Source organism: Mustela nigripes, chromosome 17, assembly GCF_022355385.1.
Source record: "Mustela nigripes isolate SB6536 chromosome 17, MUSNIG.SB6536, whole genome shotgun sequence".
NCBI lineage: Eukaryota > Metazoa > Chordata > Mammalia > Carnivora > Mustelidae > Mustela > Mustela nigripes.
Window position 1 is genome coordinate 10,621,869 of NC_081573.1, and position 14,993 is coordinate 10,636,861.

Genomic DNA, 14,993 nt, shown 5'->3' on the forward strand with positions numbered 1-14,993 from the left:
GAGGGGCGCACAGACACTTCCGCTTCCGGTCCGTCGCTGCCTTCGGTTGCTTTCCGTCCGCTCGGCGGCTCCCCTCCCCCCCGCCCGGCTCTCTGCGCCGCTCCCGGGCGCCGGGGCGGCGGGGCCGTCGGCGTGCGCCCGAGTGTGCCTCCGTGTCCGCCGCCCGCAGCCAGGCGCGCGCCCCGCGACACCGAGGCCGAGCGGGGGCAGGGGGTTGCCCGCCATGACCCCCCGGAGCCCGGCGTGAGGGGCCGAGGTGAGCGCGGGCCGGGGCGCGGCGGGCCGGGCCGCTCGGGCGTCCGTCGCGTGTGATCCCCCCCCGGCTCAGCCCCGCGGCCTTTGTGTGTGTGAGGCCGGCTGGCCGGCATCGGGCGCCCGCTGGCCTGCGCCCGGGCCTCGGTGCTGCGGGGGCCCGTGCGCCTGTCTGTGTCCGGTGTCGGCGCGCGGTGGTCGGGGTGGCGGCTGTGCGCCTCTTGCTCTCTGCCTCTCTCTCTCCCCCGGGCTTCCGCGTCTGCAGTTGCCGGGGACTCCGGGCATCCTCTTCCCCCGTTTCTCATTCATTGCCGTCCCTGCGCACCTCCCCGCGAGCCCGGGGTCCTCTGCGCGCGCGCGCGGCTCGGTCTGGGACGTGCCCCCTCGCGCAGGTTTTCGGGTCTCGGGTGCGGTGGTCCGCAGCCTGGCTCTGCAATCAGGCCCACTGCGTGCCGGCCGGTAGTGTTCCTCGGGTGGCTTCTCACGGCAGGGCCGTGCGTGTTCACGGAGGTGGTACGGGGAACGTCCGGCGCCGGCTGGCGCTGCAGTCAGCTGCTGGCCGCTCCGGATTCCGTTATTGCCCCCAGATTTCCCCTTCCACGCTGTGTGCCGTCAGGCCTCTGAACACTCCTCGCGGAGTTTTGCCCTGTCGTCCTCTGTTTAACCAGATCCTTGTGTTTGAGGCCGTTTATTTTGAAAAGCTTGGTCCCATTTTAAGCGATATTGGGAGTTTTAGCTTTGGTGCCCCATTCACTATTCTGTAGGGCACTTTGGTACAATTTCACAGCGTTTGAGCGGGGCGTCTTCTGGGACTACCCTTTGGGAAATGCTCTTCGGCTCTGATAATAATGGGCGGCAGCCTCAAGGAGCTCCTCCGCTCTGTGGGGGCAGGGCCCCACGCACTGTAGCACTGTATGTACCCATCTTATTTGATCCATAACCTGCCAGGTAGGAATTCTTTCCTTCGTGTCAGAGTCTTGCAAACTCAGTCTCAAGGAGGTTGCCCTGTTGGTAGCTCTTGGCCAGGATTTGGGCCCCAGTTTCACATGTTCTCTGTTCTGTCTTGGTTTTTCCTCTGTAAGTCTGTAGTGTCAGGTTGTTGTCTCTTCGTTCAGGGTCTCAGTCTTTCCTCTTTGTCGTCTGCCTCATTGTCTACCCTGTTTTTGTCTGTCTCCTGTGACTTCTGCTCACCATGTCTCTGGGTAGCTCCTCTGCCTGGGTTTCTCTGTGCCTCTTTCTCCCCTCATTTGTCTCATTCCTGTCCCTCTGTGTCCATCCCACCAGCTCTTCCTCTCAGTGTGTCTGGCTGGCCTGCTTGGCCCCCTGACTGGGTCTTTCCTGCTGTTCACGTGTGTCTCCAAGTGCCCTGCTTTCCAGCCTGAGTTCAGAGCTGGGGCCCACTGCCAGTCGCAGGACTTAGGTACGTTGTGGAGGGCTCATTGGTGTGGCTGTGGACTGTGGCGGTCCGAGTTTCCTCTGGAGCCAGGGCAGGGGAGTGGCTCTTGCTGTGCCTCAGTTTCCTTGCCTGTGAGGTGCTGTGAATCATGGAGTTGGGAGCATTTAATGAGTCACTGTGTGTGAACCACGGGGAAGAGAGCCTGGCACAGGGTAAGGGCTGTGTGGCTGCTTGCTGTGATCGTCCCCGTCTGCCTGGTTCCTGTCCTCTTTTTTCTTCCCATCACCTTACTCTCAGTACAGGTTGGTTTAAAAGTGTAGGTTTGGGCGTCCTAGCCAGAGGTGCAGTCTGTGCTGCTGTGCGTGGTGTGCGACCTTGGTGGAAGTGCTTAGCCTCCACGAGCGCCCGTCTTCTCATCAGTTAGAATGCTCTTGGTGGCGTTGGGTGGGATAATGGGCATCTCTTGGTCAGCGAGTCCCTGGCAAACGGCTGGGACCCAGGCAGCCGCTGCTCATCCTTATCTCTTCTTCCCTGAGCCTCCAGCTCCCCCACCCTTGGGACACCTTGTACCCCTGGCATTGCCTGCCTCTTGCCTGTCTGTTCCCTCTATGGTCTCCCTGTGTATCCTTGTTTCTGTCTCAGATTCTGCCCTCTCCACCCCTGCTCCAGAGGTCTCTCCTGTTCTCCCTCCTTCCCTTCCTTCCTGTGGTTTATTGAATGGCTCTTCTGGGGGCAGCTGCTCTGATGGGAAAATTCATGTCCATACAGATGTGGTTTCTATCCCCATGGGGCTCATGGGCCGGCCTTAGCCACAAGGGCAGACAGACAAGTATAAAATCACGAGGGTGCCTCAGTCTATCCATGGGGCCCCTGGGAAACAGTGACCATGGTGTTTGGGAAATCTGGGAAGCTTCAACAGAGTTCTCAGGGTGAGTGGGCATGATCTGGGTGGTGGGGGAGAGGAAGAGCAAGGTGACCATCTCGTGACCGCCCATGTTCATAGCGCAATTCCCATGCAGCGAGTTTTCTCAGCTCCCAGGGTTACGGAACGAACCCCACTTCTTTGAGGAGAAAACTGAGGTGCAGGAGTCCCTGGCCCCCCGAGCAAGGCAGCCGGCTGAGACACGCTACACTGTGTTGCCCCCAGCCTGTGGTTCCCCCACTGCACACTGTGCCTCCCTGCCTCACTGAGCCGGGCCCCCAAGCAGGAAGGAGCTGGGCATGTTTGAGGAACTGAAAGATGGACCGGGTGACTAAGATGGGGTTTAATGAGGGCCAGAGCCGTCTAGGCCCCAGGGGCAGTGAGGAGCCCCACAAGGGTGTGGGTGCAGGCCGTGCAGCCCCAGGTCCCGCTTGTGTCTCCAAAGGGCCTTTCCTTCTCAGATGTGGTGATCCACCAGCTCCTGCCGCTGTCTTCTTTCTCGAGTCCTCCATCTCACCATACCCCAGGGGGCTTGCCGCCCTCGCCACTGCCTGCCACCATGTCGACCTCATCACTGCGGCGCCAGATGAAGAACATAGTCCACAACTACTCAGAAGCCGAGATCAAGGTCCGAGAAGCCACGAGCAACGACCCCTGGGGCCCATCCAGCTCCCTGATGTCTGAGATCGCTGACCTCACCTACAATGTCGTTGCCTTCTCCGAGATCATGAGCATGATTTGGAAGCGGCTCAATGACCATGGCAAGAACTGGAGGCATGTCTACAAGGTCAGTGCCTGGGCCTGCAGCGGGCCCTCCTGGGTGTACAACTGCGTGGGCAGGCGCTGGGCTCAGGCAGGGGCGCCACCCGGCCCACCTCCCCCGTGCTGTGGAGGAGCTGGCGTTCTCGGTCTTTATGTGCAAGCTCTCTCCCTTCGTCCCTCCTTTCTTTTAACTGAGGTAACAAACATGTGGTTTGGAGAATGGTAAGTCTTAGGACTCCAACTTCTTTTTGAAACCGTGGTACGTTTGTGAGATCTCTCCATGGAGAAGGCCGAAGCGGGTACCCCGCGTTTGTCCCTCTGTGTGTCCGGAGCCCAGTTCCCTCTCTGAGGCAGCTGGTATCCCCAGGCATGTGTGTGGATGTCCTTGGGCCCCGGGGGAACTCGGGGGCTGTGGAGCTCTCCTGTGTCTGCAGTGGTGACGTGGCCACAGGCAGTTAAGAGAACGCAGAGTTGCCTGTGAGAACTGGTGAATCTTATCATGGGTGAACTACAGCGCGGTTTTGAAAAGGAAGGTGAGGCTGTGTCTTAGAGATCATTCCCTGTCAAAGTGTAGACCTGTCAGCTTTTTCTCCTTTTGTTTCTTTTTTACTTTCTCCCATCCTTCTTTCCTTTCCTTTTTAACAACTGCCTGGTGCTGAATTTTGAGCGGTCTGTGATGTTTTGCTTTTGTTAACGAGACTGCCGCGAGCAGCCTCGTGCATTCGCCGTTGTCTAGAACGGGGATTTCTGGGACGAGGGGCACACGCACGTGTCATTTTGATAAACGTGGACAGAGTGCTCTCCACAGGAACCCTTTTGCTGGTCCCTAGTGAGGCGTGCACGTGTCCTCATCCAGTGAGCAGACAAGACCGCAAGCTGTGGTCGAAGGGAATGTGACTTTGGGCAATGCTCAGTGAGCAGTTTTTCCGTTTTCTTGCCTGGGGCCTGGTGTCCTTCCCTTGGGTCAAGAAGTCACAGTGGGGGGGGACGCCTGGGTGGCTCAGTTGGTTAAGCATCTGCCTTCGGCTCAGGTCATGATCCCAGCGTCCTGGGATCGAGTCCCATATCAGGCTCCTTGCTCCGCGGGAAGCCTGCTTCTCCCGCTGACTCTGCCTGCCACTCTGTCTGCCTGTGTTCGCTTTCGCTCTCTCTCTCTGACAAATAAATAAAATCTTTAAAAAAAAAAAAAAGAAGAAGAAGTCACAGTGGGCACAGGCTGGGGCCAGTGGCTAGGTCCCACTCCTGGCTGTGTGGCTCAGAGCGGCCTGTGAACTTCCTGCTGTGTGAGGGTCTGACTGCTGGCTGTGTGTCCGGAGCCCAGTTCCCTCTCTGAGGCAGCTGGTATCCCCAGGCATGTGTGTGGATGTCCTTGGGCCCCAGGACAGGCCTTGGGTCCTCAGGCCCCCTGGGCCTGCTCAGACACGTTTATCAGCTGGCGAGGAGCTGGAAGGAGGGTCAGCAGTGGTGGCAGGTCCTCCTGCTGCTGTTTCTTCAGTGAGGGTCAAGCTGAGGGTCTGCTCAGTGTGTGGCCGTGGATGAGGCAGATGAAGCTGCTTGCTCCATGGACTCCAGCTGGGGCCTGGGCTGGCCTGGCTCTCGGTGGTTCCCACATTTCTGAGACCTGGAAATGTTTTGGCTTCTTTTCACGCCCATCCCGACAGCCCTGGTTTGGGTCCTCATTCTTGTGGATTCTCTCCTGGGTCTGTTCTGTGGCTGTTTGTTGTGAAGGACTGGGTGGCTGTGGTGAGGGGTCTGGGTGAGCCTTCGTGTGGTGGTGAAGGGAGGGGATGGGACCTGGAGGGCCTCCTGAAACTTTGAGAGAAGCTTGGTGGGGCTCATGGACTGTGTTGGGGGAGGTGAGTCCTCACGGGCCCGGACACACTCACAGCCGGAGACACACTGCTGTGGGCACAGAACCCCCGTGAAATGTCCCCACTTTTTTTGTCCCCACTTTGTAGGTGGGGACACGAAGGCATGAGGAGGCTCGGGGCCACCCAGGGGCAAGGGGTGGGAGAGGAGCCCCAGAGCCTGTTCTTCTACTTGGCCATGTCTCCTCCCTGCTCTGAGGAATCAGGATCTCAAGGTCTTTTTCTTAAACCAGAGGTGAACACATGACGGCCCCAGGGCTTCCCCCAGTAGGTGAAGCTCTGCGGGAGGGCCAGGCCCGTGCCTGTGCGCCGGCCCCCCTCTGCCCCCCGGGCCGTGTGGCTGGAAAAGTGGGTTATTGATCACGTGGGCCCTTCAAAAGAAGTTCGCTGTCCCCTGTTTTAGACTAGCTCTCTTGTGCGGGCGTCCGCCATCCGGGAGCAAGTGGTTTTGGAAATTAACAGAGACTGTCGGGTTGTCCTATTGTTTGCTTTTGAGAAAACATACATGTTTGCCTCTGTGGCCCCCACTATGAGTGTGTGACTTGGTCGGCTCTTACGCACGCACACACCTGTGGAGCTGGCACCCACATGAGATGGAGGGTGTCCCGCCCCCCTCAGACACCCCTTCCCCAGAAGGGCTCAGGCCCCCTGGGCCTGCTCAGACACCCCTTCCCCAGAAGCATCCTGAGGTATCTTAGGTCCGCCAGGCTTGTTCTAGAACTTTCCGTGGGCTCCCACTCCTAGTCCTTTGTGTCTGCTGCGTCTGGGGGTCTCTTGAGCTACCTTGCTGTGTTTGGGCCGCTCCTGCTCCACGAGCACAGTGTGTGTCGTGCGTGAATGTTTGGCCCTCGGTGGGCATTTGAGTTGTTTGCGGGTTCACGGTCTGTTTAACTGCACTGCCCAAGTCTCCAGGGCCCTGGAAACAAGGTCTCAGAGTCGCTGGGGGCGAGTCCCATTCCAGACTGAGGTGGGTTGTGTGGATCCATTGCTCTCGTAGCTTAACTGGCCTGTGGGGAGGCCGGTGTGGCGTGTGGGTGCAGCCGCTGTGGTCTGAGCACAACTGGCCCAGGACTCGGGGAGCCTGCCCCCCAATGCCCACCGGGCGCCACTTTCCCTCTTGTCGTGATGCATGGATGTCTCCTGGCTGGTTAAAGACTAACGTCTGGTTGCTGTTTGCACACCTTCGGGAAGCTGGCCAGATCCAGGTCGGGCGCTGGTGGACGGTGGGGCGTCACTAATGACCCATGGCATGGTCCGCAGCTCATCCCCCAGCTGCCCACCCAGCTCTGTGCCCCTGGCCCGGGCCTCCTGGTGTTATTTCGCTGTGCTCTTGGGGAGGTTTCCGGGGTCCCATGTGGCCCCAGAGGCCCCCTGCACACTCTGAGGTGTTCTGTTGTCTGAGGACTGGTGGTTTTCTCTGCCATTTAATTTTCACTTGTTGGAATGAGAATTTGTCCTCCCGACCAGTAATGCAGCTGCTGTTGCCAGGTATCCTGCTGCTCCCAGCACGCGTGTGTCCCTACAGAGAGCCGAGGCCTGACCAGACCCAGCAGTTCGGTGCCTCCCTCCAGACGGCTGATTTGGGGGGAGGGAGTCTCCCCCTTGTTGCCCTCAGACTTGTAAAGTCTCACACTGGAAGTGGCGACACTTTCCGGACTTCCAGGACAGTAGAGAAGCGGCGCGTGCCCGTGTCCTGGGCTGTTCTGGAGCGTGATTGTATGAGCGGGTCTTTGTGGCCACATTCCTTAGGGTCCTTCTCCTAGAGAACGAGAGTGGGCTCTGAACGCCGAGTGAAGTGCGGGTGGGGCCGCACTTCCCTGTTTCCATGTGCCTGTCGAGACACGTGTGGACGCCATGCGGCACAGGTCACCCTCATAGAGCGTGCGTACGGTCCCAGGGCAGCAGGTGCGTTCCCAGGCGCCGCACCCGTCCCCGCATCCTGGGTCCACAGGATGTTCATTCTGGACACAAAGCCTGTGTCCGTTAAGAAACCCCCAGCTCCTGGCGGCCGTGAGCCTCCTCATCGAGGCCACTTGGTGTGAGTGCAGCCACATGTCCTGCATCTTTGGGGTCGGCCCCGCAGGTGGCCGCTGTGCAGTGCTCTGTTCTTTCTCACAACTGGGTAGTGTCCGTGGTGCTTGTGGGCCACGCTTGTTGGCCTGCCAGCCCGTGACCCCCGGGGTGGTGCTGGGACGGGGTTCCCGGCCACCACGTGAGTGACCAGTGTGCTCCTGCCCTGAAGGCCATGACCCTGATGGAGTACCTCATCAAGACGGGCTCGGAGCGCGTGTCGCAGCAGTGCAAGGAGAACATGTACGCCGTGCAGACACTGAAGGACTTCCAGTACGTGGACCGTGACGGCAAGGACCAGGGCGTGAACGTGCGCGAGAAGGCCAAGCAGCTGGTGGCCTTGCTGCGGGACGAGGACCGGCTGCGGGAGGAGCGCGCTCATGCGCTCAAGACCAAGGAGAAGCTGGCGCAGACCGCCACGGGTGAGGGCTGCAGGGCTCCCAACCTAGGTCTCTCCCGGCAGGCCCCGCCCCTCTTCTTGAAGCCCCAGCAGCCCAGCCTCAGCCCTCCCGCTTCCCCTCCTTCCTGGCCAGGTGGCCCGGAGTTCCGGATGCAGGCTCTCCCCTTCCACGACTGTCCTTGCCTGTCCCGTCCCCCTCGTTGTGGGACCCGAGAGCTCAAAACTGTTCTGTTCACCCTCAGGTGTTAACCGAGAGCCACCTAAGGGCCCAGTGTGCCTCTGCCCCCAGGCTGGGCCCTGTAGCTACAGATGGGTTTGCCCGCAGTCCTGCCCAAGGGTACTCAGTGCCTGAGACAAAGAGAACAGGACTTGGAGGGGGCTGCCCAGGGTGGGAGGTTGGGGACGGCTTTCTGAAGGGGGACCGTTCACGCCAGAACCAGGGCGGACCAGCTGGGAGGGGCAGGTGGGCGCTTCCCCCTAGCTTAGCTGGTTCTCTGCCTGTTAGTTCCCTGCACTCTGCCCGTCCCTCCTTCCAGATGGTCACCCCCTTCCCATTCTCTGTTTCGCCTTCCTTCATTCCACGTCACCCCTGGTGTCTGCTGCGCCCAGCATGAGGTGGGGGGCTCTGGATGCAGTGCTGTTCTTCCTCTGACGCCCAGCTGGTCCTGCCATAAAGATCTCCAGCAGCCCTAGAAATGCAGGCCCTGGACACGCGGGAGCTCTGTGGGACCCCCGGGCTCTGTGCAGGCCCCAGGCGTGCCCCTTGTGGGTAGCAGGGGCATGGGCTCTGAGGCTCCCGGACTTCCTCCGTCCCTCCTGGCGGGATTCCGGGGACACTGGACAAACCCGGCTCACGGTCCGCCCCCCACCCCCAGTGGAAGCTCGCCATCTGGGCTGCGGGGGCCCCCTTCTCTGTCTCCACCTGGGTCTCAGCTGATTCTCCCCTCGGCAGCCTCCTCAGCAGCGGTGGGCTCTGGGCCCCCACCCGAGGCAGAGCAGGCGTGGCCGCAAAGCAGCGGGGAGGAGGAGCTGCAGCTGCAGCTGGCCTTGGCCATGAGCAAGGAGGAGGCTGACCAGGTAGTGGGGCACAGTGGGGGTTTGACTTTGGTTCTGCCATCCCGTCTCCATCCTTCACTGCTCCGCTCCCGAGGGCCAGTGCTCTCTGTGTCGCCCCCGCGCCCCCTCTCTGATCTGTCCGGCTTCTCCCCCTGCCCCCCGCCCACCGTCTGTTCTCGTCCTGGGAGTTCTTGTCTCTTCTGTGTGGGTGCTCTACTCTGTGACCGTGTCTGTGGCTCTGTCCATCTCTGGCTCTCCCTCCAATGCTCTCCTCCGTTCCTCTTCTCCCTCCTCTCCCCTCCCCTGTCTGGCCTCCCGCCTGGTCCCTCACACGCTCTCTCCCCAGCCCCCGCCCTGCGGCCCCGAGGACGACGTCCAGCTCCAGCTGGCCATTAGTTTGAGCCGAGAGGAGCACGACAAGGTCAGAGCAGCCTCCCTACCCTCTGCAGGGCTCCCCTCAGACCCTCCCCAGGTCCCCGCTTCCTTGCCCCTCCTCGCCCCCCCACCAGCCCCATCCCCGGTTTACACACACTCTGCCTCAACATTTCCAGCAGCGGACCTGTGTCACATGGCTTTTCAGATGGGTGCAGTCCCAGCATGGGAGGCAGATGCCTTGTAGCTGTTCCGGGTGGCGAGGGAGCCCTTCCCTCACCCTCCAGCACAGCCCAGGGCTTGGTCCTCTCCACCCAGTGCAGCTGACACTGCAGAGTCAGGCATCCGGCATGAGGGCCCGTCCTCCCCGGGGCCCCATGTTTCCCAAGCCGTAGGAGCCGCACCGGGCCAGGCCCGTCTCCCGCACACTACCCCTGTGTCCCTATCCCGTGGACTGCACGTTCTTCCCCGTCCCCCCTTCCCACACATTGTCCACATCCCATTTTAATTTTGTTACTTTTGTTTGGGTGGGACCGTGTGGTTGTTGTTGGGGGGTGGCCAGCCTGGTGGCTTCCATTCTAATCCTCCCTTGCTGCCTGCTTCCGTGACCCCAACAGGAAGAGCGGATCCGCCGTGGGGATGATCTGAGGCTGCAGATGGCCATAGAGGAGAGCAGGAGGGAGACCGGTGGCCAGGAGGAGGTGAGCATGGGCAGGCCACCCTGCCTACGTGCGCTCTGGGGCCGTGGGCGTGGCGCCGTCTTCTCATGGACGAACGTGCAGACTGGAGGGCGCTCCATCAGTGCCCAGAGCACTCCATGTGTGAGGCGCGACTGCTGTCTGCCCCTGCTGTCGGAGACGCTGCTGGTGCTGCTCGGTCCTTGTTGCTGAGCGGCCTGGTTGGGCGGAAAGGGCATGGCATCGAGCTCGTGCTCACGCACGTGTTCTGGGTACCTTCTCTGTGTCCGCGCGCACTCTGGATTCCAAGGCTCGGTGCACGAGCGAGACCAGTCTGGTCCCCAAGCTGCTGGGCCTCCGGTCTCCCCAGGGGAGACAGACGATGTCGGCTGATGTTTCCGTCTGCGCAGTTTCAACCCTTCTCTTGTCTCTGAGGGTGGATGGGTGTCTTCTGCACATCAGGGCCAAGGTCAGTCACCGGCTAGGGTTTCCAAGCTGGCGTGTTCTGTGGCCTCACACCGGGTGCTGTGGGAGACCTGAGCGTCTTTGTGGCACAGTCGGCCTCACGGTGGGGTGGGCCACGGGGCTAGCTCCAATGGGAGGAACACAGACACCCTCCCGGCCTCGGCCAAGGGTCTCCCTGGTGCTCAGGAGGGTCGGTCCCAGCACTCTGCTCCTTGTGTGCTGTGGGGACGGGTGGCGCAGCCGCACCGTGTTCAGAGACACTAGCCACTCTGGTTGGTTGGGCTCACCGCCAGGACACGGGGACACGTATGCTGCTCCCGTGAAGCACGGAAAGCCCGGTGTGTGCGGAGACGTGGGACGCATACTGGGCCTCAGCCGACGGCCCGAGACAGGGTGGGCGACCCCGGACACACCTCCTAGAGTGCATGGGAGCTGCACGGGCCAGGCTGGTAGGGGTGGTTTTGGGTTTGGCCTCTGTCCTCAATCCCAGTGGGAACTGGGGAGTGGATGGAGGGATGGGGGCAGGACCAGGTGAGACTCTCAGCGTTTGGGGCTGGGCTGGTGGGGGAGGCGGACAGAGCGGGGTGGAGTGGGAATGGGGGGCGGGGAGGCCACCTCCTTCTGTCTCACGGCCCCTGGCTATCTCTCTCTGGTGGTGGGTCTTCGCCCCAAGGTGCCCGGCTCCCTCTCTCATTCTGGGGCCATTTCTCTTCCAGGTTCTCTTCCCAGTGTTCTGGCCTGGCATGCTCGCGCCTCATGTGCAGTCTCCCCTTTGTGTCTTGCAGTCATCCCTCATGGATCTTGCCGATGTCTTCACGGCCCCCGCTCCACCACCAGCCTCAGACCCCTGGGGGGGCCCAGCGCCCATGAGCGTCCCTACCTCGGACCCTTGGGGTGGGGGCCCTGTCCCTCCAGCTGCTGATCCTTGGGGGGGTCCGGCCCCTACAGCAGCCTCTGGGGATCCTTGGAGGCCTGCTGCTCCTACGGGGCCCCCAGTTGACCCTTGGGGTGGGACCCAGGCCCCTGCAGCTGGAGAGGGGCCCACGCCTGACCCGTGGGGGAGCTCTGACGGTGAGTGCTGGCTGCCTGCCTGCTGCAGCCTCGACATCCAGTGTACAGTCTGGGGCACACCCTGGGGACAGGGGCAAATAAGGTCAAGGGGGTGATAGGCTGCTGCAGGGCTCAGATAAGACAGCCCAGAGAAGGGTGGGTGAGGGAGCCTTGAGGGATGACGGGCAGGGCACCAGGGGGTGTCGGGCTGCAGAGAGGCTGCTCGGGAGGACTCAGGATGGTGTGGCTGGTGAGGCTGGGTCCAGGCAGGCTGGGTGGGGGTTTTGGGGTGGGAGTTGGGCTCGCCTAGGTGAGGCACACACCCAAGGCCCCTTCACCAGCTGGGTTGCTTCTTGGGGGCTTTCCAGAGGCCATATAGCTGAGGAGGGTTTTGCCAGGAAGGGACACGTGGGCAAAGGCCCAGCAGTATACATGTACCCGTGCTAGATGGTAGGGATCAGGGGGTAATGGCTGGCTGGGGCTGGGCTGGGAGCCCCCCTGATGTCCAACTGTGTCCCAGGATGGGGACAAGGCAGGACTTCTGGGAGGGGTGGGCTGAGAAGGAAGGCTGGGGGTGGCGGGCACAGATCTATAGGTGATGAGTGCTCCAACCACCAGCCTCTCACAGGCCTCCTTCCTCACCCAGGTGGGGCTCCAGTTGGAGGACCCCCTGCCTCAGATCCCTGGGCTCCAGCCCCGGCCTTCTCAGACCCCTGGGGAGGGTCACCTGCCAAGCCCAGCACCAATGGCACCACAGGTACTGGGTGGGCTCTGGGGTTCAACTGAGGGGGTCAGAGTGTGTGTGGGGGTGGGTGGGTGGGTGCAGGGGAGGGTGAGGTGTCTGGTCTCCTGGGTGCTGGGGGTGCAGGGGGAGCGGGAGGCTGGTTCCCTCAGTGAGCTGAGCTGACATACTGGGCCCCTACAGCAGTGGGGTTTGACACGGAGCCTGATGAGTTCTCTGATTTTGACCGACTGCGCACGGCCCTGCCGGCCTCTGGAAGCAGCACGGGTGAGCCCCCTCCCTTGCCCCGCTGAGCCCTGCTGCACCCCCCACCCACACTCCTGCCCGCGCAGTGCCCCACCCCAGGTCACGCCCCCGCTGCACCCATGGGCACCCCTCCCTGTCCCCATCCCCATCAGGCCTCACTGACCAGGCCACATCCTGCCCTGCCCACCCTGTATGGTCTCCCTCCCCCAATGCAGGGGGCCCTCCAGGTCAGGTGGGTGTCCTTCTGAGTGCACGGTTAAGTGGGGTGGACTGCAGCCCTCACGGGATCCAGAGCCCAGGCTGTGTTTTCAGAGCTGGATGGTTTATGCTGGGAAAGAAGCTTTAACTTTGTTTCCAGTGGTTTTATACTTGAGGAAAGTTGCAAGAATAGTGCAAAGAGTCCCGTTTCTGGAGCCTCCCCAAGCACTAACCTGATTTCTCTGTCCCCTGGAACATTTCTCTGGGTGTCTCTGAGGGCCTGGCCAGTTGCACCCTGTGTCACCAGCGGTGCGGTGATCACAGGGGGCCTCTGGTGAGTGTCGCCTTCCTTGGCTGCCCTTTGGGGCCTCAGGGCTCAGCACATCTTTCCGGCCAGGCCCTCCCATCCACGGGGTACCTGGCCTGTGGACGCCCTGGCTTTTGTGTATCCTCCTTCTGGCAGAGTTCAGGCTGGCTTTGTCCTTGCTAGAAGACCCCTCCCTGCGAGATGTCAGGAGGACACAGGAGCCTCTCACCAGGAGGGGCCCGCTGTCTCCTCCCACAGGAGTGTGGTCCCTTTGTTTCTTTTCCATGTTGGTCTTTGAGTGACGTGGGCCCGCAGGAGGACATGGGACTGATGGGGCACCAGCGGTCTCCTCCTGGCCCCCAGGCCCACCTTGGTCACTGTGCGGTCTGCAGTTGGCGTTCCTCTGGGCTTTTTCTTCTCTCTCTGCACCAGTTCGTGCGTCTCCCAACATCAGATGGGGTTCCGAAACCTCTCTTTAAGAAAATCAGATCTCGTGCTAACAAATGTCATCCAGGCTGCTGGGCTTCTTGGTGCCTGCTGCTGTCTGTTCACCATGAACTTGCTTGGGACCATGGGACTGGTGGGGTTCTTGTGGGGCCATGTGAGTACCTCTTGGGTACACTTATCCCTTGGTGGTTCTTCCTGGCACTCTGCCCTGGGGGTCATCCACTGCTGTTCTTTGGGCTAGTGTCCCTGAGCTCTGTCTCTCAGCACCAAGGCCTCCTTGTTTGAGGCCCTCACTCCCGTCTTCCCCTGACTCCCTCTCTGGCTCCTTCTAGGGGAGCTGGAGCTGCTCGCCGGAGAGGTGCCCGCCCGCAGTCCTGGGGCGTTTGACATGAGTGGCGTCGGGGGCTCTCTGGCTGAGGCTGTGGGCAGCCCCCCACCTGCAGCTGCTCCAACGCCGCCACCACCCACACGGAAGACTCCGGAGTCCTTCCTGGGCCCTAATGCAGCTCTGGTCGACCTGGACTCGCTGGTGAGCCGGCCGGGCCCTGCGCCCCCAGGAGCCAAGGCCTCCAACCCCTTCCTGCCAAGCGGTAAGTGGGGGCCTCCCAGGCCAGTCCCGCTCCCACTCCTCCTCCCCGGGCCAAGCCCTGACTCTGCTCTGCATGTCTCCTCTTCTTTCTCTCCTCTAGGAGCCCCGACCTCCGGCCCCTCCATCACAAACCCCTTCCAGCCCACACCCCCTGCGACGCTCACCCTGAACCAGCTCCGGCTCAGCCCTGTGCCCCCGGTCCCTGGAGCACCACCAACATACATCTCTCCCCTTGGTGGGGGCCCTGGCCTGCCCCCCATGATGCCCCCAGGCCCCCCGGCCCCCAACACTAACCCCTTCCTCCTATAATCCAGGAGGAGGGGGGAATTTGGCCTGGCCTGGCTTCCCCCATTTCTGCTCCCTGGGAGACCAGTGTTGTGAGTGCATGTGAAGCGGGGGACCCCCGCCCTAACCCCAGCACCCTCCCCCTCCTGGGGCCCACTCACACTACACCCTCTTCCATGTCCCCCCGCCCCACCTCCCCGGAGAGAAACTGGACATGGGAGATGGGGAGGGGTGCTGGCCAGAGGAGGACCCCTTTCCTGTGGCATTAGAGAGGGGAGGGACAGCCGGGGGTCCCCCCACCATCCCTCTCCCTCCCAACTGGCCCCTCAATCAGTGTTTGAGCCTTCTCATCCCCATGCACACCCCCTGGTGAATCCTTGGTGATAATTTTGGCGACTTCGGGAATAAATGGCAGTTCTCATGGGTGTGGCTCCCCCAAGTTCCCATCCGTGATTCACAGGACCCACAGCTGTGGGACCCCAGGCTCCAGTCTTTTCAGAGGTCTACGTTTCCCTGGCCTTTCTCTCCTGGGGGTGGGCCGTGTGGGGCTCCACGGAGCACCCCGGCTCTGGCGGCATCACTGCCCACTCAGGGCTGGGGAGCTGATGGCATTGTTGGGTGGGGGCTGGCAGGCGGCACATGGGGGTTGGGGGTTGTCCCAGGCTTCGTGAGCCGAGGGTGAGCCTGCGGTAAGGCTTCCTCCTGAGGCGAGGACTGCGTGTGTTTGACACACGATGGCACTGCCATGCTATGTCCCAGTGGATACGACCCCCCGCCCCCAGCTCCCTACATGTTCCTCGTCCAGCCAGTGGTCCTGAGAAACTGGTGGCCACTTCTGCTGGAGCCCAGGGCCACCTATTGGCCAGGGCTGTGGTCTTCCTCTGCTGAT

At 61.7% G+C, this 14,993-nt stretch overlaps 1 protein-coding gene across 4 annotated transcripts; it reads left to right on the forward strand.

Moving 5' to 3' along the window:
• Nucleotides 1-57: 57 nt before the first annotated feature.
• Nucleotides 58-14,527, forward strand: EPN1 (epsin 1). Of its 4 annotated transcripts, none has more exons than XM_059383058.1 (11): nucleotides 58-256; nucleotides 3,032-3,357; nucleotides 7,443-7,692; nucleotides 8,623-8,747; nucleotides 9,073-9,147; nucleotides 9,716-9,799; nucleotides 11,026-11,311; nucleotides 11,937-12,047; nucleotides 12,219-12,299; nucleotides 13,563-13,820; nucleotides 13,920-14,527. In XM_059383058.1, the coding sequence occupies exons 2-11, from the start codon at nucleotides 3,130-3,132 to the stop codon at nucleotides 14,126-14,128; spliced, it is 1,707 nt and encodes a 568-aa protein (XP_059239041.1). In that variant the 5' UTR covers nucleotides 58-256; nucleotides 3,032-3,129; the 3' UTR covers nucleotides 14,129-14,527. The 4 variants fall into 4 exon arrangements, with proteins under 4 accessions (XP_059239041.1, XP_059239043.1, XP_059239040.1 ...); XM_059383060.1 differs by having other exon boundaries at nucleotides 65-256; nucleotides 3,016-3,357; nucleotides 12,216-12,299; XM_059383057.1 differs by having other exon boundaries at nucleotides 65-256; nucleotides 12,216-12,299.
• The last annotated feature ends 466 nt before the right edge of the window (nucleotides 14,528-14,993 follow it).